This window comes from Molothrus aeneus, chromosome 20, assembly GCF_037042795.1.
Source record: "Molothrus aeneus isolate 106 chromosome 20, BPBGC_Maene_1.0, whole genome shotgun sequence".
NCBI lineage: Eukaryota > Metazoa > Chordata > Aves > Passeriformes > Icteridae > Molothrus > Molothrus aeneus.
The window spans coordinates 5317159-5341593 of record NC_089665.1 but is presented as its reverse complement, the minus strand read 5'-3'; the positions used below and the strand labels follow the sequence as shown (position 1 = coordinate 5341593).

Sequence of the window (24435 nt, the reverse complement as noted above, 5' to 3'; positions counted from 1 at the left end):
GGGTGGGATCAGTGGGATAGGTTCTGTGGGGTGGGATCAGTGGGATAGGTTCTGTGGGATGGGATCGGTGGGATTAGTGGGGCGGGATCAGTGGGGTGGGATCAGTGGGATAGGTTCTGTGGGATGGGATCAGTGGGATGGGATCGGTGGGATCAGTGGGGTGGGATCAGTGGGATGGGATCGGTGGGATCAGTGGGATAGGTTCTGTGGGGTGGGATCAGTGGGATAGGTTCTGTGGGATGGGATCAGTGGGATTAGTGGGGCGGGATCAGTGGGGTGGGATCCCTGGGGTGGGATCAGTGGGGCAGGATGGGCTCAGCAGTGTCAGGCCAGTGGCTTAGGACGCGCAGTGAGGACGAGCGCTGGGGACAGACGGTACTGCACGCTGGGATCCGCTGGAATCTTGGTGTTTTTCCTTGTCCACTCCATCAGTGGTGCGGTGAGGGAGTCGCTCTCCCCGCAGAGCTGTCCCAGGGATGTGTTTCCAGGGAGCATTTCCTGGCTTTATTGCCAGGAAGCCCTGTAAGAGTCGCCACCCCAGTCCCAGGTGGTGCAAACCTCCCTCCAGGAGGGAAGGAGCAGGTCCCAGCCATGAACCTTTCTGTGCTGGGACAAGACAACTGCCACAGCCTTCCAGGTGAGCCCTGAGGGCAGGACTGAGCACAAAACCGGAGTTTGGATTTATTTTCTTTCTGCTCCCAGATATTTCGGGAGCTTCTCGGTGACTGTGGCAGATCACTTGGTCTCTCTGATTTCTACAGCTTCCACCATGTCCCCAAGGAGTGTTCAGAGTCCAGCTGCACCTCCTGGTCATGTGCAATGTGTTGGACCTGTCTTCAGTGCCCTTCAGTTGGGTGTTTGTGGAGATTTCTTCTCTGTTCCCTGCTTTCCTGAGGGCATCCATTCCACAGTGAGATGCTCTTGGGCAGTGGAGTCCAACAAGTCCCAGTTCCTCAGGGCTGGGTGTGAATTCAGAACTCAACACCCAGGGAAGTGAAGTTGCCGAGAGAGAGGAAGCAGGTTGGGATGAGAATTTGCCAACGTGTCAAAGGCTGAGAAGGGGATTTAAATTTGAAGAGAGGGAGGTAAAAGTCATCAGCTCACTGGGCTTTGGCATCTGCCTATCTCAGCTCACAGTAATGTTACTCATCACACATTGCAGTACCCACTCATTTCCTTGGTGGGGAGACAGAGAATTGAAGTTCCTAAAGCAGGAAATGAAATTTAAAAAGAAGAAAAAAAATCAATAACCTCCCAGTTCAGCCAGGGATGGCTGCCCCTGGGGTGACTGCCCTGGGAACGTGCTGTCCCTGGAGGTTGTTATTCTGTGCCTCTGGCTCATTCCTAGTAAAACTGCCCATGCCAGGACTGTGTGTGTGACCACAGGGTGTGCAGAGAGTCCAGAAATCCCCATGGGTTGCCCCCATGTCCTCAGAGGGTCGCTGCAGAGGGACAGTCTGGGGACAGTGCTGGCAGCAGAGCCAGCTGTTTCCTGTTCTTGGAGTCGCTGTCCTGCCATGGGAGGGATGCTCTGGAAGTCCAAGTCCATCCCCTCTGCATGGTGCAAGGGAAAAGGGGTCAGGGATACACGAGGAAAGCAGAACTGACTTGCACCTCCATTGCTGCCCCATGCAGAAGTGAGAGGGGACCCACAAAGTGGGGAGGCCTGGCAGGTGACATTGATGCTGGCAGGAAAATGGGTCTGTGTTTGCTTTCCTGCCATTAACTTTTGGCCAAGCACACCCATGCAGACATCCTGACTGGGGGCCAGGTTCCCTGTGCCAGGGCCAGGACGCTGCCAAACACCACCTCCATGACTGTCCCATGATGTCCCCTGTTGGCTGCCACTGGGAGGGTTCTGTGGCCAAAAGTTCAGCCTCAAACTGTGCTGGGAAGGGAGGAGAGATGGGAGAAATAAGCAGAGAGACAAAGCACTGACCAAAGAGGACTCTGTGGGCTGCAGGACTCTGCTGCTTGTCCCTGGGGGGTTTGGGCTGGGTGTGATGAGCTCCCAGTCCCTTTCCTGTGGGGACAGAATGGGACAGGCTGTGCCATAATGCCAGTCTGGGCACCTGATGGGATGACCCCAGCCATGGACCTGCTCAGTCCTGCCATTCCCTCAGGGCCACTGGGATCTTTAACCCATTTCCATTCACCCCACGGGGGATGGTCACAAACCAGCCACCCCAGGGAGCTTCCATGGGGTCAGTCCCAAAGCTGCTGTGAGTGGCACCAGTGTCGCCTTGATTTTTTAAGATTTTCTAAACTTTCTGATGTTAACATTCTTGTAACAAACTGTCTCACACACTTTCTGTGAATAACTCATTGTTTTGCATTCTTTTATGGAGGAGGAGAAATTTGATGGACTGTTTGTTTGTCCAGTGACACTGGAGAGGTGGCACCGTCACCCTCCAATCTGCTGTCACTTTTGGAAAACTAGAAATGTTGGACTCAGAAAATAAACTTCCCTTTTTTCACCTTGAGAGCACCAGGACTCAGGTGACCTCACAGCCCTCGACCCTCTGCTCAGCTGCTGTCAGGAAACAGTCCATGCAGCCGTGGGCTGTTCTTTGGGTCTGTGCCCCCTCCTCACACCTCTTCAGGTGCCTGCCAGGCCCAGCTCGAACTTTGGACCTTCCCCAAGTGTTTTATTGACTCTGGAGTGAGCGTCAACACAGCGATGGTGCCAGAACGGTGACTTTGGATGTGCCAGTGCCCAGCAGGCAAAGGGAGGGGACCCAGCCCGGGGTGACCCCACATAACCGTGGGACTGCTCAGTGGCAAGCTGGGCCTCTGGCTTTGGCCAAGCTGGAAACAGTGCAGTTATAACCCAGCTTTCCCCTCCCCAAAAAAAACAACAGGGAGGAGAGCAGCAGTTCCTGTGGGATCTGAGGTCTGGGTTGTGAAATGTCCCACTGGGACTGCTGGGGATGCTTCCAGAGCTGCTTGAGCAACTTCCACGTGTGGCAGCGAGAGAAAGACCACCCCAAACCATCCAAATCATCTGGGCTGTGGTTACATCAGGAGCATGTGCTTGCCCCGGGTGAAGCAGCCCCTGGATCCCACAGAGGATGGCAGTGACTGGGTGCCAGCCCCCACCTCGGGGTCCCCTTGAGTCCCCACGGGGCCCTGGTGTGGACAATGACCCTGGGGGGGGGCTGGGAGTCCCACACCATGGGCACCCAGCAGTGGCCACAGACAGGGCTCCTGGGTCTGCAGGTCCTGGCTGAGCCCAGTTAGTGTCCAACACTGACCCCAGTTCATGACCCCACAGTGCCCCAGTCTCTGCTCCCACTGTCACCCCAACTCTGACCCTGCCATGACCTCAACGCTTGCCCCCATACTCACCCCCAAACTACAATGTTCACCCCAACTCTGCCTCCCCTCTTGAGCTTGCCCCCAGACCGAGCCCCTGCTGGCACCCATGGTGGCCTCTGGGCCCAGTTCTGCACCCTGACCCCACCCATGGCCCCCTCAGTCCTGACCGTCCCCTGACCCTCACCTTACCCGGCCACTCCCGCCGCGCCTGTCCCTTTAAGACCCCCGTCCTGGGGCTGTACCATGCGCCGCCGCAGAGGGGTGATCTCCACCAGCGGGCGCGCTCTCCGCCTATTAGCGGGCGGCGAGGGCGGAGTATTCCCCCGCGCGTGTGCCCGGGTGGTGCGGTCCGCCGTACGTGCCGGCCGCGCCGGGGCCGCGGGAGCCGCCAGCGCCAGACGGGCCGGAGCGGCGGTGGGTGTGGGGAGCCGCGGCACCGGGGGCGTGTGGTGAGGAGGGTGCGGCACCAGGGGTTCTCTGGGGCTGAGCTCCGCCGCCGGGGGCTTCTGTGCTGGGCAGGGGCGGTCCGGCATCCCCCGGTGGGGTTGGCGTGGCATGGGGGCTGTTTCTGTGTTGGGGGTACTGGCTGCGTGTTACGGGCATGACTGCGGTCCCCTGTGTGAGGGGTGAGTGGCACCGCTGTCGCTGGCGGGGACATCCGCCATGTGAATGTGGGGGGGACTGGCATGACCAGAGCCCCCTGTTCACTGGGAGGTGTGGTGTGAGTGGGTGTCCTGTTCCTGGGGGTTACTGGGTGTTTAGAGATCCTTCTTATTGGGAGGGGGTCGGGGAGGACTGGGATCACCCCTGTTACGTGGGCACTGTGCTCTGCTGTCCCCTGTTTTGGACCGGGATGGCTAGAGCTCCGTATTATCTGGAGAATCTGATGTGACTGGTCCCCTGTTACCTGTTGGAATTGGGGTGACCAGAGCTCCCTGTTATCTGGAGAATCTGATGTGACGGTCCCCTGTTATTTGGGGGAATTGGGGTGACCAGAGCTCCCTGTTACCTGGAGAGTCTGATGTGGCTGCTCCCCTGTTACCTGTTGGAATTGGGGTGACCAGAGCCCCTCTTATTTGGGAATATCTGGTGGTGCTGATCCCCTGTTACTGGCGAGACTGGTGTGGCCGATGTGTAATGTCTGAAAAGCTCTTCCATTCTCAGAGGAAACTGGGTTTATAAGTACAAAATATCCTGGCTCCTTACAAACAGTGCTTGGTTCTTTTGAAATAAATAAATGTGTGTGTATGGAGGGCTGGCATGCGTGCACCCCCCTATTTTTTCGGGGGGAACCCCATCACATCTGTCACCCCAGGGGCTGTGGGGCAGGGGACAGACTAGCAGCCCTGGGAATGGGGTGATGCCTGCCCTGCCTTGCTTCCACAGCACTGAAGGGTTGCTCAGCCTTACCCCATCCCAAGGTGTTGCTGGTTTAAAGCCTTTAACGAGCTTAATTTTCTGGCACTTCCCCGGAGAACGTTATTCCCAGTGTTTAATTGATACCTTTGCTGCAGGCTGGGCTGTTCTGCTGTTGCTCCATTTATTTCACTTTATAAACTGCTGGGGTGTGGGAAGACTGTTTGCTCCTGACTTTTCCTGCAGGAGTTTCTTAGAAGAGTGAAATTACTCACCTAGGGAGTGTGCTTGTCAAAGGAAATGATGGGAACCCCTTGGTTTAGGGAATATTGAGGCTGGAGGGGGCGAAGGTACCTGGATGATGGTGTTGGGAGTTAGTCATCAGCGTGGAATTGGTTCCTGGGGAGTTGTCTTAGTTTCAGGAGTAAGCACTGCTGGTACAGCCTGGAGTGTGCTTTGTTCTGCCAGTGCTTAGACCTTGGGTTAGCTTTTGGAGTGTGAAAGGAAATGGGAATGCTTAGTGGAATGTGTACAGAGAAGAGGGATCACTGAGGTGCTCTGATGTGAGTCTGGAAAAGTGAAATGAGTTTGTGTTTTAAAAAGTAGAAACATAAATCTGGCTGAGAAGCTGGAAAAGTGCAAGGAAGAAGGAGTGAGGTCTGTGTTTCTGAGTTGTGGAAGTGAATCAGTGATAGCGTTGGTGGGGACATCCCCTCCACAACAGAACTCTACACTTTGTGTGGGCTGCCAGGAGGAGCTGTGGAGTTTCAGAATTTTTTTTGCTTATTGAGGTGCAGTGGTGTACACATCCCCCTTTTGCTAGATGGAAGGGAATGGGCTTTGTTCCAATATTTCTGTAATTCTCTGAGAAATTCCGAGGAACTGTTGCACACACGCAGAGCAGCTCGCTGATTAATCTGCTGCAAATGAGGAAATCAGTGTTTTGTCTGGGAGGGCTGCTAAGCCAGACCCTTCCTGGAAAACCCAGCATTGTCTCAGTACAGGTTTTTCTTGGGCTGGTTGACAGCACTGAGGCAGGGTGTGCATGGCATGGAGTGTGCCTTGGTTTTGCACCTGGATGTGACTGTGCACGAGAACTGTGTTTGCAGAACAGAGCAGGGAGGATACAGAGCTACAGGCAGAAACACCAGCTGAGTGCCTTCTTTTAATCCTTGAGCCTGAAAGCCTTGAAGAGTGGGCAGGAAGGAGGGTGTAGTGTCACAAATCTGGCTTAATCCCCTCTTAATTAGTCCTGCTCTAATTGTGACAGAGAAGAACCTCTTGCTTGTCATCACTTCGCAGTTGCCTCCAGTTCAGTCAGTAATTTCTGGGTTTGTGCTTCCTGGACAGCCAAGTGCCTTCTGCAACTTTTCTTTTGTTTCTTGCAGAGCAGCTGGAGGAGCTGGACAGGGCCATACAACCAAAACTCTTTGAACTGCCTCAAGGGAGACTTTCCCTGCTGCTCACCACCCTCCGTGCTGGAGCTCAGAGGCCCCACCAGCTCTTGTTTGCAGAGCCATAGGTGCAAGGTAACCACTCTCTTTTGAGTGTCACAGGGTGTGGAGCATCTCTGGGTGCAGTTGGGTTTGGGGAGGGTGGCTGGCAGTGGGTGCTGGGAGTGATGCTTTCTTTACCTGCAGCAAAAGCAAAGTGTGGAGCTGTCAGACTGAAATCCTGTTTGGTCTTTGCTCTCTCCTTTGCCTGTTGGGATACAGCAAAGTTTGTGTTTGCTCACTTCTGAAGGACTGGGGAAAAGGCTTCCCTGCTCAGGTCTGTGCTCCTGCCTTCTCCTCCCCTGGTATAAAGGAAAATCACCTGCAGTTACCTCTGTGGTCACTGAACTTTGTTCTGTTTCCTGACGTGGACTCTCCTGCCTCAAAAACCACAATTCTTAGAACTTGCATAATTTGCTTTCCCAACGTGATCATTTGATCCCAGTGATGAGATTACTTTGCACATGCTGCTGTGGAGAGTGAATCACCAGCCCTGCAGTGACAGGTGCACCTCTGCTTTTTTATAGGCCTGACAATTTCATAGGTCAGAACAAATAATAATTGCAGGCTGCTCATAATCTCTTGCTGTTTGTCCCTGAGTAAACATTTCAAGTTAATTGCATGTTGCTGTCACCCATGGAATCGAGATAGAGAGATCAGAAGCTGTGTCTGGTGGCTTCTGGAGGGCCACAAGTCCAAAGAGTGGCTGAGTTTGACCCGTGGTGGCAGATTATTGTAGTATTTTTGCTTAGTAATCAGCCACGTTCATGCCTGCAGTCACTCCTTTGCAAGGAATGGAGGTATTGATTTATTTATCTTCCTTTCTTGCTGTGTGGAGTTTGAGATGGGGTTGGATTTTTCTCCTTGGTAAAATCTGGCTCTGGCAGTGCAAGGGAAGTCTGCTGGGAAGGTTTAACAGCCTGGGGAGTTGGTAGGTCTGGTTTTGTGGTGCTGGATGTTGCTGTGTGGTTGTGAAACACATCAATTGACACTCTTTCACGGGTCATTGCTGCATCTCCTCTCTAACTCCAAGCTTTGGAGGAGCAAGTTGATAAAATGCCTGCAAGGATTGTGCAAGCCCTGGTTGTGTAACAGGACTCAATGCATAACTGCTGGAGGTAAGAGGAGCAGCTCCTGTTACAGAGGAACTAAAAACCCGTGTCAAGTCTCTTCTCTTTGTGTTGATTCTGCTGGGGCATCGGAGAGCTGTGGTTTTTGCAGCCTGGGACCAGCCTTTCAGCCTGTGACCCCTGAGTTCTCAGGTGTCTGGTGGCCTGTGTCATGTTTTGGGGATGGAGTTGATGTTCTGAGGTCTGCTGTGGCCATGGCTGTGTGTGATTGCAAGGGGCTGGGCTGGGAAGTGATCTGTGTTTCCCAAATCATTTCAAAAAGGTGAAGTCCAGGTCAGATTGCTGACCCATGGCAGGCAGGGAGGTTCTGTAGGGTGATTGCACATCCTCCTGATAGGGCAGCCAGAGCAGGACAGCTTAAGTGCTGAGATTCCAAGAGGTGCAAGGGTAATGCAGTGACACCTCCATCCCCTACAGCAACGCAGGAGGTGGGCCTGTAATGTCTGAAAAGCTCTTCCATTCTCAGAGGAAACTGGGCTATAAATACAAAATATCCTGGCTCCTTACAAACAGTTCTTGGTTCTCTTGAAATAAATGAATAAATCCCCAAAACACACTGTTCTGATCAAAAGTCTTGACAACTGTGAAAACTTTGCAAGATGTGTATAACCCTGTCCCTCTGGTGCTCTTTCAGCTGTTGGTTTCAAGGGAAACCTCTCAAAAGAGACCAGCATTGGAGGGTTTTGTTGTTTAAACTTTTCCTGGTGGAAGAGGTCAAAGTCTCTGGCTACTGACCCCATCCATAGGGCTCCTTTCCCAGTGGTGGCATAAGGCAAAGCCACAGGCTGTCACACCAACCCTCCACAAGCTCAGGCAGAGGGTGAGCAAACAGCCTGTGGGGAGGAATGTCCAGCTCTGGCTGTGGCAGCACAGGCTACAGCACTCACAGAAGAGGCTGCTGAAAAACCGGCATTTTCCCTCTTGATCTTAGAAAAACATCTTCAGCAGGACCTGAGCCATGCAGAGCCCATGCCTGGATGGGTTTCTCCTGAGGTTTTGCAGCCCTCTGAGCAGTTGTTGGCCTGAGAGGTGCCCGTGGAATTGGCATCAGGGTGGTGTAGAACTCCTGCAGGCTTGTCCCTGCTCCTGAAGATTGGTGCTGGCAAGGCCCCTGTTCCTGTTCCAAGCAATTCCTGGGCTGTGGTGCTCTGGATTTGTCCCTCACTGGGAGGAGAGGTTGGGGAGCAGTGTTGGTTCACAGGGGGTCAGTTACCTGCCATTCTCAGGTTGTGTTTGTCCTGGTAACCCTGAAATCCTGTTTTTCTCTGCTGGCTCACATTAATCTATGAAGGAAGGTGTCCAAGTGCCTAAGCTGGGGAGATCCCCCATGTTTAAAGGTTCAGAGTCAGGCTTTTATCTCATAGAAGGAAATGTGCAAGTTCAGTAATTCTAGCTTGCTTGAAGCCAGCTTGGCAAGTTTGAGTTCATTTTTGTGTTGGATAATGCCTTAAATCCTTTGGTTCAGTGCACTGGGCTCACTGCACAGCCTCACCTGAGCATACCCATAGCAGAGATTTCTGCCTCAGTAAAACAGTTCTTGTTCTCTTCCTTGCTTTTGCAGCTGCTCTGCTGTCCTTGAATAAGACCCAGGGGCCAGAAAACATGCAAGTGTGACACAGTGGAAGCTCAAATATGCAGTATTTCAAGATCCAGACTGACTGATGCACATTCTGTATCTGTCCTGTGTCTAAAATAGCAGTTTTGCTGATGTCTGAGCTGGTGTGTCAGGGTCTGGGTAGAAGACACCTTTCACAGTGAGAGTAAATTTTATTTCACAAAAAAACCCAGCAGTTTTTGTGTTCCCTTCCTTGCTTCAGGTGCTGCTGCAGCCAACTCCTCAGCTTGGGCTGGGATTTCTGAGCTGGTGGAAGAGTGCAGAAGCACTTTCCTGGTTTTCTCTGAGGCTTTGCTACTTTCTACCCTTCTTTATTGAGCTGGTTAATGGGAAGTTGTGGGAAATATGTGGGAAGAAAGGGATAGGGAAGCTGTAGGTGTAGCAATCCTTCACCCCAGGACCTGTGGTCCAACAGAGGCTGAAGGGACAAGGAAAGCTGTGAGGTTTCTCACTGTGCCTTCCTTCCCATGAGCCCAGGACTCACCTGTGGGATGATTCCCACCCCAAGCATGGAGCCTGTGCAGACCAGGCCAAACAGGGCCACTTGTCTGCCCAGATCAGCATCCTCTTGTTGATGGGAAATGCAGTCTCTTTGTGCCAGAGCTGTGGAGAAAAGGCTGACCCAAGGCAGTTGTTAAATATCCTGGATCTGAGCAGCTGCTTCCTTGAACTGCTTTTGTTTTGGAAAGGCTGATTTTTCCTGCCAGGTCTCCTTTTACTAAAAGGGAAAGTAAAAAGAGCTCATTTGAAGCTGGCACAGGCTGATGTAAACAGAATTTCTTCAGTCTAATTTATTGCATTTCTAAGAGGAATAAGAGATCTGGTTTTGCCCTGAGGGTCTCCTGGCCCAATATCACACATTAACATGCAGGAAGTCTTGGCTGCAGTGGGGTTCAGAGGAGACCAGGCACAGGGCAGGAATGGCACCTCCACCACAGCCCTGCTGTCTCTGCTGCTGCTGCCTCTCTCCTCCCTCCTGGGATTGTGTCTGTGGGGCTCCTCTCCCTGACAGCCACCAGTGACCTGCCTGATGTCATTAGTGGGTGAAAGAAGAGAGCCCTTGGCTGGTCACAAGACTGCATTCCTGTTTGTGGGCAAGTCTCTTCCTCTGCTGCTGCTGGGAGGAGTGGTGGGGTCTCAGTGCAGCTTCCTTTTGGTGCTGTGAGCTCTCCACAAACTTTGCAGACCTGTGAGAGGGCTGTCCAGGGGTTTTCTTTTTTTCCTCCCAGATATTTCAGTTGTTTAATTTCTATTTACAGTCTCCCTGTTTTGCCATTGTACCTAAATCTCGGGCTGCAGGTCAGTGCTGTACAAAGAGTCAGAGTTTTCACTTGGCTTGCTGCTTATCTTTTATGTGTCTGTTCTGAGGTTGAATTTTGGGGCTGTGCCATGATGCTGGTGGAAAAAATTGGTCTCTGATTTAAAATTGGGCTTTTTTAAGGCTTCTTCTTAAGGCTGATAATGCCCTAAATCTGTCAGCACAAGAGGAAGGGCAGTCCCTGGGGCAGACAAGGTGAGAGGGGAAATCTGGTCACACACACACACCCACCTGCCTCTGCCTTGGGAATTGAGGATGGTCCTTCCTGGTCAGAAAGGGGGGTCTGGTGGCAATGGTGACATCCCCAGCCACACAGAGCTGCCAGCACTGGAAATCATCACAGCTGCACTTCCTCTGTGCTGCCTAACGTGATGTCTATGCTGAGTCAGGGACATGAGGGTCACTGTCACATGGCTGCAGGAGCACGAGTGCCCTCCCTGCCAGCAGTGCCCCCTTGTCTCCTGCCCTGTGTGCCTCTGCAGGGCTCTCAGTCTGAGCTGGAGGAGGGCAGTCTGAAGGAGCTTTTTGAGTGTGTGTTGCTGTTATATCTGCAGTTAGCCTTGCATGGACTCCTGTTTGTGAAAATCTGGAAGGCAGTCCTTTGGTGAGTGTTGCTGGAGGGGCTGGGTGGGCTGGTGGAGAGGGGACAGGGGCTCCAGAGCTCCAGTTGGCACTGTGATGTGAGAAATGAGGGGATGGTGGGCTGGTGGAGGGGGGACAGGGGCTCCAGAGCTCCAGTTGGCACTGTGATGTGAGAAATGAGGGGATCTCGTTGCTGCAGGGGTGGTTTGGCTCCAAACCACTGCCTGCTGTCCCTGCTGCTGCTCAGCTGAGGCAGCCTGGACCTTGCTGTGGGCTGGGAGGGCTCCTCTGCCTGCACCCTGCTGAGCTCCCTTTGAATGTAGCCTGGCACTGGTGCCAGGGTCGGGCAGAGGGTGGCTGGTGGCACTGCACGTTTGTCACGCAGCTCCTCTTTGACTCCATCACCACTGATTCTCTTTCTCCACATGCTGCAGAGCACAGGTTCCACCTGCAGCTCCTGTGCTTATCTGCAGGTGTCCAAAGGGAAAAACCTTGGGTGTTTTGATAGCTCTGGGGGTGCAGCCCCTGTGCCAGCCATGCCAGGGCAGGCAGTGTCTGCAGGGTGTGTGGGGATCCCTCTCTGGTGTGCTGGGCTGCAGTCAGGGGCTCCTTGGTGCTCCAGCTGCTGCTGGGGATGGATGATCAGAGGTGGGGGCAGTGAGCAGCCTGGGCTCAGCAGTTTTCCTTCTCCTTCCCTGCTGAGCAAGGCATCTCCCTTCTTATGCTTCTCAAGGAAAACCCTGGGACTGAGTCTTTCCCTCTGCCCCTCCTATTTCTTAAATAAAATCAAGCCAGTGTGTTGACCCACAGAAAGATGTCCATCCCCATCCAGGAATTGATAACTTTTGTGTTCCAAAGTTTGCTAAAACCTCAGTACCTCCCAGGAGAATGCAGTGCTGAACACAAGGTGGGATAAGACAGATTTCTGCATACCAGAGCATTTCATTTGGGACCATGCTGATGTGTCACTTTATCTTACTTCAGCTGGCCCCTTCCCTGGAGCAGCCCAGGGATTAGCAGCCAGTATCACACAAACCCTGTGAGATTGTGCTTGCTCAGCAGTTCTCCTTCTCCTTCCCCTCTGGGCGAGGCTGACTCTGCATGTCAGGGTGTGCTGGTGGTGGCACGGGGCAGAGTCAAGCAGAGAAACTTGGTCACTCATTTTTGGGGCAAGAGTCACAGGCTGCAGTCCTGGTCTGGGACTGGGAAGTCCAGCTGAGGTACTTGAAACCCATCACAGATACTACATTAAGAAAAAGGCTGCTTCAGTCTCAAGAGAGACAACTTCCTGCCCACATTGCCAGTTTAGCTTCAGAGCCAAGGCTTTTGGTCATAGGAGATATCACAGGGTGACTTCCACAAGGGGAAACCTCCCAGCCACCTTTTGTGCTTTTGGTGCTGTGTTCTAGGGTGCTTTTGGGGGCATCTGATGCACCATCTTCTGATGCAAGGAAGGAGAATAAATCTCTTCAGGTTGCTGACCACTTGGCCTTCATCACTCCTGTCTTGTTTGTTGCAATACTGTTTCTATATATATTTATGTATTTTTAACCCTGTGACCTTATAGACCCTTTAGTCTGTAGGGAAATCAGGGGGAATTTGAGGATGCCTGGCACTGAGAGTGTTTCCAGTCCTTTTTCTTTTTCCAAGGTGTGCATGAGAATGAGGGATACATTTCATTTAATATGAAGATGAAGTGTTTGCTAGCACAGAGATGTGCAAAGAAGGTCCCTGATGATTTGAATTATTGTGAGCTGCCATTTATCAAGCAAATTCTCACATTCAGGGGCTGAAAAGCTGTGCTAAAACATAGCATTGCTTGATAGCAATCTTTCAAAATGTTGTGACTTTTCTGTGTGATGAAAATGCTCACATCTTGCTGAGCCTGATGGCTTTGCTGTGTGCACAAGCAGGGATCCAGGAACTGGAGCCACCATTAGAAAAAACCCCAGGGATATGGACATCTTGTCTTACCTAGATTGAAGATATAATAAACACTGTGGATAAAATGACCACCCTTGAAACTGTTGTCAGGGAAAGTTTTACTCCTGTATCATAAATTTCCTTTTCCTTTTAAAAATCTAGTTGGATTCTACCAAGGCCCTTCCAGAGACTGCAGGATTCCCAGGATAGCTACATTTCAAGTAAGAGTCAGGTTTCTTTTCACTGGAAGTTAGTAAAGGATATGTATTTGAAAATGACATGAAAATGTCATTTGAAAATGACAGATTTGCTGTGAACTTCTGGAAAATAATTGTTACAGCCAGCTAGGTGAGACTGAGATAAGCTGAGCAATAATCTTCCTGTGCTGGGTGAAGTGAGTTCAATAGTTCCTGAGTTAAGACAACCCTTTAAAAAAGAGAAATGAGGTCTGATTTCACATTCTTGGCCTTTCTCTTGCTATGCCTAAGCAAACCTTTTCCTGAGGGTAGGGGTGGTGAAGGGAAAGCAAAAAGAAGAATCTGTAGCTGGGATATAAACCTTGAATAACCAAATGTCCAGGACCAGAGGGAGCCCAAAATTAAAATTAATCAAAATTAAAGCAGCTCTTGTCACCAGGCCATGATCACATTTCCTCCCAGGGTTAGAAGTCAGTGTGGAGACTTTGTGCAGTGGAGATTGTGAATGAAGAGAGAACAAACCAGGCTCTGCTGGATGCACCAGAGCCATGAACCTCCTGGAATATTCCCTTCCCTGGCTGTGGGCAGTGAGTGGGTGGCCTGGCTGCAGCTGCAGGGCTCCCTGTTGAAGCCCTGGAGAGCTGCAGTGTGGTCAAGGCAAGGAGATAGCACAGCTTCCACCCCCACATCCCCCCAGGCAGCATTCCTGGCAGCTGCTCCCTGAGGATGCCTCTCTCCAGGGCAGCACTGCTTGGGAGAGCAGACCTCCTCTGGAGGCTCGAGAGAGCCAAACCCCTCTGCTCTGGGAGCTGCAGCTCTGCTGCTTTGAGCACAGTCATGAATTTTGGCTGGAGACAAAGCCCTCACCTGGCTGAGCAGAGCACAGGCTGGTTCTTGCCCTCATTCTTTGCCCACACAGGGCAGCTCATGAATATCCATGTCTGAGCTGTCTGGAGCTGGGAATTGCTGTGGGCCAGGTGCTGATCACCACAAACATGTCTGGTTTGGAGCTCTCTGCACCTGCCCTTGGTGACAAGGGAAGCTGCTGTGTCCTCAGCAAGGAGCCTTTCCCAGGGCTCAGAAGGGAAAGAGCTGCAGCTCCTGCCCCAAACCAGCTCAGCACGGTCTCCATCAGCCTTGTGTTTATTCGTGGCTTCCTCTGAGCAAAGGCTTGTCATTGCCTTATGTGCCTTGGAGTTTTCAGGGAAAGTGAGTGAAAGACAGGCTGTTCTGAGGGTAATTTTACTGACATGGCCATCACTGCCCTGTGTGAGGGGAATTGTCCACCCTTGTGTAATTTGGGCAGTGAAACTGCTGCTGAACAAACCAAGCCACCTTGCAGAGTTGGAGATATTTACTCCTGCCTGTGTCTGGGCACTGACTCCTCCATCTCTTTGCAGAGTTGGGCTGTGCTGTGCACAGGCAGCAGTTGAGGCTCCCTAGGAACCATGGACCACTCAGGGGTTCTTTGCCCTGAGGTGTAATGAGAGTTCAAGTGATGAGTGAGATGGCAAGAACCAAAACCCCAAAACTCTGTGAAATGAAGGATTCACTGGCAGGTTTTGGCTGAGATTGGCTGAAATTCCTACAGGTTGGGTGGCAGAGGGGGAGAGGAGAAGAGCTTGTAATTAAAACTTCTTTAATCAGGAATAAAAGCAATAAACCAGCAACATTTTTCCCCCACCAGCAGATTCCCCTGATGCTGATTGCCAGACCAGCTCCTTTCTGATTTACTGGAACCAGATGAGGAGGAGGAGAGGGATCTTCCTGGGAGCTGTGCCTTTTTGGCAACTAATTTTTTTTGTGGAGGCTTTAACTAACAGTTTAGTCTACAGTTGTACAGAAGTAACATCCAGCTCTTGCTTGGCTCCAAGCTCCAGCCATGGAAAGCCTGTTTGCAAGGAGGGAGGACAGGGTGACCTGTCTGATGGAGAGGAATGTGCAATTTGCTTGTCTGCAGTCACATCACTGTTATTTTTCTTCCAGCACCGTGCCTTGGTGTCTTCTGTGGGAATCTAACAGGCAGCTTTGAGGTGGTGTTTGAGTGCTCTTTGTAATGCAATTACTTGCCAAGTTCTCCACCAAATGAAACTTCTTGTGGGGTTGAGCACTCATTGGTTTCCAGAGCACCTGCCCAGGGTCACTGCCAGGTGGCTGTGGACCTCTCCCTGTGCTCCACAGGGTGATTTTTATGGCTGGTGCCCTGTGGCACAGGGCTGTGTGTTGTCTGGAGCTGGACTTCCCTTGTGTGGGTAACAACAGGGGGTTGATCTTTGCTGAAGGTACCTGGTCTCCCTCATTAGTGCTCCCTAAGCATCACTTCTCTTCTCTTCTCTTCTCTTCTCTTCTCTTCTCTTCTCTTCTCTTCTCTTCTCTTCTCTTCTCTTCTCTTCTCTTCTCTTCTCTTCTCTTCTCTTCTCTTCTCTTCTCTTCTCTTCTCTTCTCTTCTCTTCTCTTCTCTTCTCTTCTCTTCTCTTCTCTTCTCTTCTCTTCTCTTCTCTTCTCTTCTCTTCTCACTTTTATTTCTCAGCCATGGCATGTATCCTCTGTGACACCAGCAAGGCTCTGAGTCACTTTTCTACGTGCAAGTTCAAATGTCCATGGTCCCCTGGGTTGGCAGCATGCCCAAGTACAAAGAGAGAGTCACTTTGCCCTTCCAAATCAAGTTTAGAGTTAATTATCTGTCTGTTTGGACAGAGTGTGTCCTTGTGTGTAGGGAAGATAATCTTGCCATTGGGTTAGGGTCAGAGGGGTTCAGAGCTTTGGCACAGCAGTGGGAGGGAGGGAGGGATGGGTGGCTCCCCAGGGGAGGGACAGGGGCCATGGGGCTGCCTGGGTATTTGAGGGCTGGGTGTTTATCCTTGTGCTACCACAGACTCTGTGGGTATGGCTGTGGGCAAGTCCCAAATCACTTAAACTCTGCCTTGGTAAGTGTAAAGGAGCAATTCAAGGAGATGGAAGTTAAACTGGGGGAGATCATGGAGGGAACTGGGAAGCCAAAGGCCCAGAGAGAGATGGATAGTAAATCCAATCTGCAATGGAGTAAATCAGAAATATCAGCACAGCAGTGGGGCCAGGGCATCCTGTCACCTTGTGGGAAGGAGGGAGGAAGCCCCAGATCTGTGGGATGACTGAAGAGTGGGGTCATCCCTCAGTAACACCCAGGGGTTGTGTGGTGAGTGAGGGCTTTAGTAAAGGCTGGCCATGAGTCCCTATTGCTGGGGTTAGGAGCCTGGTTTGGCTCCTTGGCTGGAGTGTGGGGCTGCTCTGATGCTGCTGGCAGAGGGATGGATCAGCATGGATACAACAGCAAGGAAAAAGCTTGGTGGGACACAGAAGAACCTTGCAGAGCTGTGATGCAAGGCCTCTAGCCCAAGAGTTGTTGGGCAGCCTTGTGCTCCTAAGACAAAGTGTAAAGCAAAACTCATTTTCAGGGTGTGCTGTAATGCTGTCCCGTGTGGCTGCTGGTGCTCACTGTTTCTCCTTGCTCACAGTGCCTCTGAGTGCCATGGGGGAGCCCAGCATGGACCCAACCATTGCTGCTGACAGCCCTGCACAGCAGGACTCTCTCTTCAGCATGACAGACGTGTTCCTCATCTCCCTCATCACTGGACTTTTCACCTACTGGTTCTTCTTCCGCAAGAAAAAGGAGGAAGTGCCTGAGCTCCCCAAGATGCAGACAGTGTAAGTAACAACTCTCAGCCTGTGTGGCTCTAGTGGAGCTTTTCTCTCTTGTGGTGGGCTCTGGGAGGCTCAGCTGGATTGTGGGAGGTCGGTGAGGGGGCGTTTCTGTGCCCTCAGCTGTGGGTTCTGCTCACAGTGCAGAAATCCCGGTGGAAGAGCCAGGCTGCAGTTCTGCCTTACCCCACTGTGTGGCCCAAACTGGGAATTGGCCTTTCCCAAGCAAGGCAGGAAAGCCTCTGGCTGTACTTCAGAACTCTTAAGGATTTCATTCTTGGTGTTTTCTGATAAAAGTCACATTTAGGTAAATCTGGAGAAAGGTTGCTTGCTCTTAAGCAGGTTTCCTGTTGGAGATTTTATCTACCCTTGGCTATGAAGGAAAGAAATAGTTTCTGGGATGAGCTGCTTGGCAGCTCCTGTAAAACATGATTGGCTTTTGATACCAGGTTAGCCCTGGAGTGGGAGACTGAATTTGGAGGAGGAGAGCTTTGTTCTACCCTGTCTCCTGCAGAGGGCTTGGGGCCAGGAATGAGCCACACAGGTGGAGATCTGGGTGCATTTCATTCCTTGTCTCAGTCACATTCCAAACTTAACTCAGTTTTCTGCTGGGTTTTTTTAAGCTCGTGCTTTGTTTCTGGAGGTTGGAAAGTACATTTTCTGGCTGGGAGGGTTTTAAAGGGCAGCAGTGTCCCTGGCTGTGCTACCTTGTGCAGATGGGTGCACACATGGCTGGCAGCAGCCCAGCTGCCTGTGCCAGCCCAGCCTTACCTTGGGAATGTGTCCTGTTGGATTGCTGGGATGCTTTCCCTGCCATGCCTGCCAGCCAGGGCTGTGTGTGTCAGTGCACGTGGTTGCCTCTGGAGATTGTAAGAATGGCTGTGCTGGCTGGGGAAAGGGCACTGTCCATCTGAAATTGGATCCTGCCATGGCACAGCCTGGGCTCCCGTGCTCCCCATCCTTGTGACTGATTCCACCTGCAGCCCATCATGTGCAGCTCTTCCAGAGGCTGTGGTGACCTTGCAGGGAAGCTTTGACTGCTGGTTGTGTGTTACCACCTTGTTCTGCTGCAGGGCCTCAGCACATGGGTTCCATCCCAGCCTGGCTGCAGGCCCTGGCTCTGAGCTGCCTCACAGGCACTTTGTTTCTTCTTTGGGGTCTGTGCTGCCTTCTCTGTGCCTGGGAGCAGCTGCTCCTTGTGGGAGATGTGGAGCAGCAGCACCTCCTGTTGCTGATAACCAGAGAGGTGAGGTTGTTCAGCAAGGTGTCTGACACAGCTGCACTTTGGAAAAGTGTCAGCCAGGCAGGTGCAGAGTGACAGGAGGCTGTGGAGTGGTTTTTTTTTCGCTGGACCCTGCTGCAGACCTGCTGTGGTCATTGTATCAAGCTGGTCCCAGGACACTGTGACCCTAAAAGCCAAGGCTGGTGGCACATCCATCCTTCAGGACAGAGACAGTGACTTCCTGCAGCTTTTGCAGTGGGATTTTATGGGATGCCTGGAACCGGGAGGAAAATGAGTGAGAAAACAAGCTTGGTCAGCCTTGGGTTTCCTTCCCTCCTGTAATCCTTCAGTCTGGGGTGGAGTTTCCTTTCTGATGAACAAGCAAATCAGGATCCCACTGCCAGCCTCTGCCTGTGGCTGGCTGGATGTGGGGGGCAGGGAAGCTGTCCCAGACCCATGAAGGCAGAGAGGCCTCAGTGGGGCTGTCTCTGGCTGGAGTGGAGAGCCTTGACCTTTAGGGGGGGTTGCATTTCTTCAGCTCATTCTCTGCAGCTCTGCCAAAGTGTCCTGAACTGCTTTATCTGATGGCATTGGCTGATGGTTTCTGTTGTGTCACTTTGGCCCCCCAATTTCAGCCTCAGAACACTGGAGGATGAAGGTGCTGAATAACAATTCAGACACATCACAGTGGCTGCTGCTTTAGCAATGTGATTGCTAAAGTGCAATGCTGACCTAAACACAGCATCCAGCACTTCAGTGCCCTTCTGGGGTTTTTGGGAGCAGCACACCTTCATAAAACCATGTCAGCTCAGCAGGGTCTGCAAAGAAAATGCCTTTTGTTACTGCCTTTGATTGTGGAAGAGCAGATGTGAGGTTGAGATGCCCTGTTCTGGGTTCTCTCTGCGTGGCCTGGGAATCATCATGATCTTGCCCCAGCAATGCATCTCCAGGTTCAGCCACAGCTCAGAGAGGGATCAGGCTGCTGATCTTCACCCTTAAGTGGAGCTGTTTTCCTGTCTGAAGTGCCCACGGAAGGGACAGAACCCAGCACATGCAGTGTCTCCTGCAGACGACGTGTCCTGTACCTGTGACGTGTAACAAGTGTGTGTGGGCCAGGCTGGGATCCCACTGACTGAGCATTGCTTGTGTTTTGACCATTTTCAGGCTTAATTAAAACCACCAGAGCAGCCCTCCCTGTGGCCTGCTCTGCAGATGTCGTTAGGGAGAGCAGCTCTGGATCAGCAGCAGCCACGGCCACCGCGCTTCCTCGCAGGGCCATTGCCGGGGAATGCAGGAATTTATTTTTGCTCTTTGGCTGCTCTTCCTCTGCAAGTTTCTCAATCACAGATTTCTTTCCCTTCTCCTGTCCCCACTCTGCAGACAGTCATCCTGGGGAGAGATGCTGGTGGGACAGCCATTGGTATGCTGAGTGTCACCCTCTCCCTTCTCCCCCCCTCTTTAACATTGTTTGGGACAGAAACTGGCTTATCTCTATTCTGCAGCTATGCAGAAATCCATTCCCTGGTACTTGTAGGGCTTCCTGTGGCAGGAATTGCTCCAAGTCCTCAGCCTGATTAGCTCTCTGCTGCCTGTGTGTGTGAGAGAGACCATCTCTAATTTAATTTAATAGGATCCTGAGGAAAACAAACTCCTTTGAGCTGCGTCTGTAATGGCACTGCCATAGTTACCCAAAGTGTTGCTCACGCAGTGTCTGGAATCGTTTCATTCAGCTACAGCATCAAGCTTTTTTTCCCTTTTTTCCCCTTTTTTTTTTTTTTAATAAAAGAATATATAAAAGCAGCTGTGATATAAACAGTTTCCAAGGGAACGAGGCAGGGGGAGGGTTTTGTGTCCCGTCCCCTGCTCCGTGCGGGTGGGAGAGGGACGTGTGCTGCGGAGGATCCTGGGAGGTTTCATTCTCCACTCCTAATTCCTTTCTGCCACTGCTGCCAGATGTTGCAGTTTCTCAGGACTGTGCAGATCCACTCAGTAACTTCCAAAGCCCCACCAGGAGGATTGGAGTGGACAGCACCACTCCTGCTATGACCCGTGCCGGGACCTTTTGTGCTGGCTCTCTTCTCCTCAACAAAAGGCTGATGCTTGGTTTTAACGCCCGGGAGGAGCAGAATGGAAAGGCCTGTGTGCCTGTGGCTCCAGAGCTAAGTTAGATCCGTCCCCCCACAGCTCCCTTTGCAGACACAGCTGCCCTGGACTCTTTGTCTGCCTCCTCCCTGCCCTGCCATGGGCTGTGTGTACTCAGCCCCGCGGGAAGAGCCGGCCGTGGCCAGGTGAGTTACTCTGCCTGATGGGCTGCTGGGGTCCTTCCAGCTCCAAAGCTGGGTGGAGTGGGTGCCTCCTCCCTCTGCAACAGGAGGAGAAGGGAGGGGAGAGGCTCTGCTTGGAAGCAGGCTGCTCCAGAGGAGTCCCTGCTGTCAGTGCTCGGTTTCTGTGCAGCATCCAGCCTGCGTCCTCACTTCTGGATGTATCTCTGCTTTCAGCAGGAAAGCCATGGGAGCTTTCTGAAGGAGAAGTGTTCAGCTGAGACAGGCTTTGGTATTCCTGCTGAGCTTTTGGAAGCTTCCTCCCCTGTCCTTTCTTTCTCCTGAAACCAAAGTGACAGAGAGCCCTGGGAGTTGTTTGAGCTGTGGGCTCTCACCAAGGGTGGGGGAGCTGTACAAGTTACAGACTCACTCTGACAATGGGGTTAATCCCCTTCCCTCCACCCAGTGCTTCTTCTGGTGCTTGGAGCTGCTACCTTGAGCTGTCTAAGCTGTAAGAGCAGTCCTTGCTGAGGACAAACTTTCTCTTCCAAGTTTCCCTGGCAGAGCAGTGGAAATGTGTGTAGTTTCTGCCTTTGGTGCCTGTGTGTTTTCATTGCTCAGATTTTCAGGCCACCCTGATGAAGCAATTTCAGTGAGTTGTGTAGCCTTTTTTCCAAAGCCAGACTCATTATTTCTTCTGTATCTGAGCCACAGCCTGTTCTCCAGCACTCACTTCAGTGCAGGGTTGCCTCCTTTGAAAATGGACGAGCTCCATGTGCTGCTCCCTTTTTTCTTCCAAAGGGAGCTTGTTGAAAGGATCTAAAAACTTTTCTTTTTCTCCTCCTTTAAAAGCATTTTGTTTAGTAGTTAAACCAACAGTTGTTTTAATTGGATCTCATTTGCAGAGGGCAGGAATTAAAGAAGTTCACCAAGGAGATAAAAACTAAGTGAGAGCTGAGTCTTGAGAGCTCTCCCGAGCCCATGCCCTGGCTGCAGCGTGGGCAGGGCTGAGGCTGCTCCCTTAGGATATTTGTGATATCCCAGTTCCCAACAGGGGACAAATGACAACATGAGGAGGCTGTTAGCTGCTGAGAGAGCCAAGCAGGGTGTGAAGCAGCTCTCCTGGGAGCATGGCTGCCTTGGGGAGCTTTTTGGGGTCAGCTTTGCTTGTCCTTTGTGTGTGCTTTGTCTTTTGTATGAGACTGTTGGTGCTCAGAGCTGTCAGGCCCAGTTATGGAGCTCCTTGATCCCTTTGGGTAGCAAGGGGTGCTGGAAGGGATGTTTTATCAGTGTCCCCCACCCTGCTGCTCTGTGTGTGTGTGCTCTCCACAAATGCCTCAGCACATCCGCAGGATCCCTCCCTCTGGGCTACAGAGCTGAGGAAACTGTTAGCAAGCTCTTCACATTCTTACATGGGCTGGAGCCAAAACCATTTGTTTTTTGCCTGGAGGCTTCTCTCTTCCCACAGGAGACCCGGCCTTGCATTCTTCCATTGTGGCACAGAAACGGGTCCCACGTTCCTCTTCCCTGCTACCAGAGCTGGGGGAGGACAGCGGGGGAGCTTCTGTCCCAGCCTGCTCTGAAAAGCTCCCAGCACCTAATCTGGCTGTAGTTATGGTCACCTCTGCTTGTGAGGCTCCCAGAGTCCTCAGGGCTGGGCTGTTTTCACTCCATGACACTGAAAATCCAAAGATGTGCTAAGGATAGCAAAGCTCTTCTGGCTCCCTCCCTAACAGGGCAGCCCCAGCAGTGTGAATCCCCACCTCCATGTTTCTGGCTCTGCTGGGGTTTGTCCCACTTCCAAGCTAGGGAAAGCCACATCTATTCAATAATGCAAATGTTCTGTGCAGGAGATCCATCCTGGGAATGGGAAACCAGCACAGAATGATCTCCACAGGACCTTGGCTGGCAGTGGTGGCCTTGCTGGGAGCTCTGTGGCTCTGATCAGCTGCGTGTGCCTGCTCCACAGGGCTCTGCAGCCCTGGGGCTCATGGCTGGCATGCTGTTTGGAGGTTCAAACAGCTGATTTTTAGCCCTGTTTGATTTCAGGTTTGGGGGATATGCCCTGGGGGGCATGGCTCAGGACTGATCCTGCCTGCCCACAGTGGTGTGGGAAGGAGGGAGTTTTCCATTCCCTTCTTTCAAACCATGGCTTGGCCCCTGAGACTTATCTGGAGACCTGCTCCTGTGAGATCCTTTAGCTCAGCTGTGAAACCTCTCAGAGCAGTTGATAAAGGTTTCCTGGTGGGCAGGGCTGTATGCCTGGGCTTTTCCTGTGGGGGAATTCACTGATGGGGGTCAGGCAGGAGCTCAGCTTTTCCCCTGTGCTCCAAGTCCCTGCTCCATGGTTGTGTGCAGAAGCCCTGTGGCTGAGCAATGGGCATCCCTGGGACCAGGTGAATAACAGTGCTCAGTGGAGATTCACACCCTTCTGGGCAGCTTTCCTGACGTCTGGAGGCCACTTTTCTCCCACTTGCTTATTCCTGACCTCAAAAATGAATGTACTCATCTGAAAAGATGTTCCTCCTGTCTTTCAGAGCAGCTCCAGTGAGAGACAGCAGCTTCATTGAGAAGATGAAGAAGACGGTAAGCTGCTTGTTCTGCCTCCAAGGGGTGCTGGGAAGGTGGGGGAGCTCATGTCCATCCCAGTTTCCTCTGGAACCATCCCATTTTCCTCTGGAAAGTGTCAGCAGGAGGAGCTGGTTTGGATACAGACACATGGCTGCTGCAGAGAGCATCCAGAGGAAGGCTGTGTGAGCAGCCAGGAATAGCTCTTTTAGTCTGTGCCTGAGAGTTGTTCTTAGAGAAGAAATTAAAGTAAAAATTCAGTGGTGGAAAAAAATAATGTAATATGAGATCAAAGTCAGAAGGGAAATGGCAGAGACTTTGAAGTCATTGGCTGGCAGTTGTTTATCTGTGTGGTTGCTTCCCAAACTGGCTGGCTGTGCAATGGGAATTGTACACAGAACTGTCAGCTTTTGACTCTGCTGCTCTGGACACAAGAGGAAGCAAGGGCTGGATGCATTTTCCATTCTACTTCAAAGTAGCTGGCTTGCAGCAGAGCAGGAGCTCTGGTGCTCAGGCACTTGCCCAGAGCCTCTGGCAAGTTCTGCATTCCCATCCAGGGTGTTCCCTGTTTCCAGGAGTCACGCTGCAGCCTCGAAGTTGAGAATAAATCTGGAAAGTTTATTCTTTGCTTTGGGTTTTAGTCTGACCTGAATCTCCCCTCTGAGAGTGGCAAGAGTCATGTTCTCATTAACAGCTCAGCCCTGAGTCTTCTGCCAAGCTCTTGGAGTCCTGCACAAGCGCACACTCCTGGTTGCCTTTAGGTCGCAGTCCAGGATTCCTGATCTTAGGCATTTCCTTTGTGCTTCATCCATGCATTTGCCAAATGATTAATCACCATTTAAAAGGGATTTTTCTTTCTCTCCAGGGCCGAAATATCGTGGTTTTCTATGGTTCCCAGACAGGCACAGCAGAGGAGTTTGCCAATCGCCTGGCCAAAGATGCCCATCGCTATGGCCTCCGGGGCATGGCAGCAGATCCAGAGGAGTATGACCTGGTAATTTAGCCCTGAACAGCCTGGGGATAGTCACAACCTTTCAGTGCCCCCTAAAGAAATCCAATGACCCTGGCCAAGGGACAGTTGTGTCATTTAGGGGAGAAAAGATCAGCCTGAGAGATGCAGGTACGGGCTCGGTCCTTGCCGTTCTACATTCTCCTGGTCCTTTAAAGCCTTGCATGGAAAATCCCATTGCTTTTCTTTGTGGTGGAGCAGAAATATTGACTTGCAGTCCAGTAAGGGTGGTTTCCTTTATTTTCCCAGCCATTTTGGGTGGGTTTGGCCTTTCCCAACCCCTTCTGTAAACACGTGGTGCTGTTTGCACACCTACACTGTGGGAATAGGAATTTCCCAACAGCCACAGTGTGGGATCCTTGAATATTCCTTCTTTCCTCTGCTTGCAGTCGGACCTGAGTCGCCTCTCTGAGATTGACAAATCCTTGGCAGTGTTCTGCATGGCCACCTATGGAGAGGGGGATCCCACAGATAATGCCCAGGATTTCTATGACTGGCTGCAGGAGGCTGATGCCGACCTCTCGGGTCTCCGGTTTGCAGTAAGTGGCTCTATTCCAGTTCTTGTCTTGCATTTGGGCAGGAAGGCCAAGAGCCCTCCAGAGTGGCTTGGGGAAAGGCCCAACATGATGTCTGTGCCTTGTACACTTTGTCTGGGATGAGGTCCCTGCTGTCTTCCTGCCCAGGCTTTGTGGACACCTGCAAATGTACTTTTGGAGGCTTTAAATGCAAATGTCAGAGTTTGCTCTCCACTCCTTAAATCATCAG

General features: G+C 51.8%; 1 protein-coding gene across 3 annotated transcripts in view; it reads left to right on the top strand.

Moving 5' to 3' along the window:
* The first annotated feature begins 3668 nt into the window (after positions 1-3668).
* The window catches only part of POR (cytochrome p450 oxidoreductase), a 30247-nt gene continuing 9480 nt past the window's right edge, over positions 3669-24435 (top strand). The window contains exons 1-6 of one of the 3 annotated variants that reach the window (XM_066563374.1): positions 3669-3732; positions 6068-6203; positions 16427-16616; positions 22631-22679; positions 23527-23655; positions 24060-24209. In XM_066563374.1, the coding sequence (XP_066419471.1) occupies positions 16441-16616; positions 22631-22679; positions 23527-23655; positions 24060-24209 (504 nt within the window). In that variant the 5' untranslated portion in view covers positions 3669-3732; positions 6068-6203; positions 16427-16440. Of the gene's footprint in view, positions 3733-6062; positions 6204-10762; positions 10835-16426; positions 16617-22630; positions 22680-23526; positions 23656-24059; positions 24210-24435 lie in introns of those variants that run through there. The other 2 variants (XM_066563373.1, XM_066563375.1) reach the window with 2 other exon arrangements.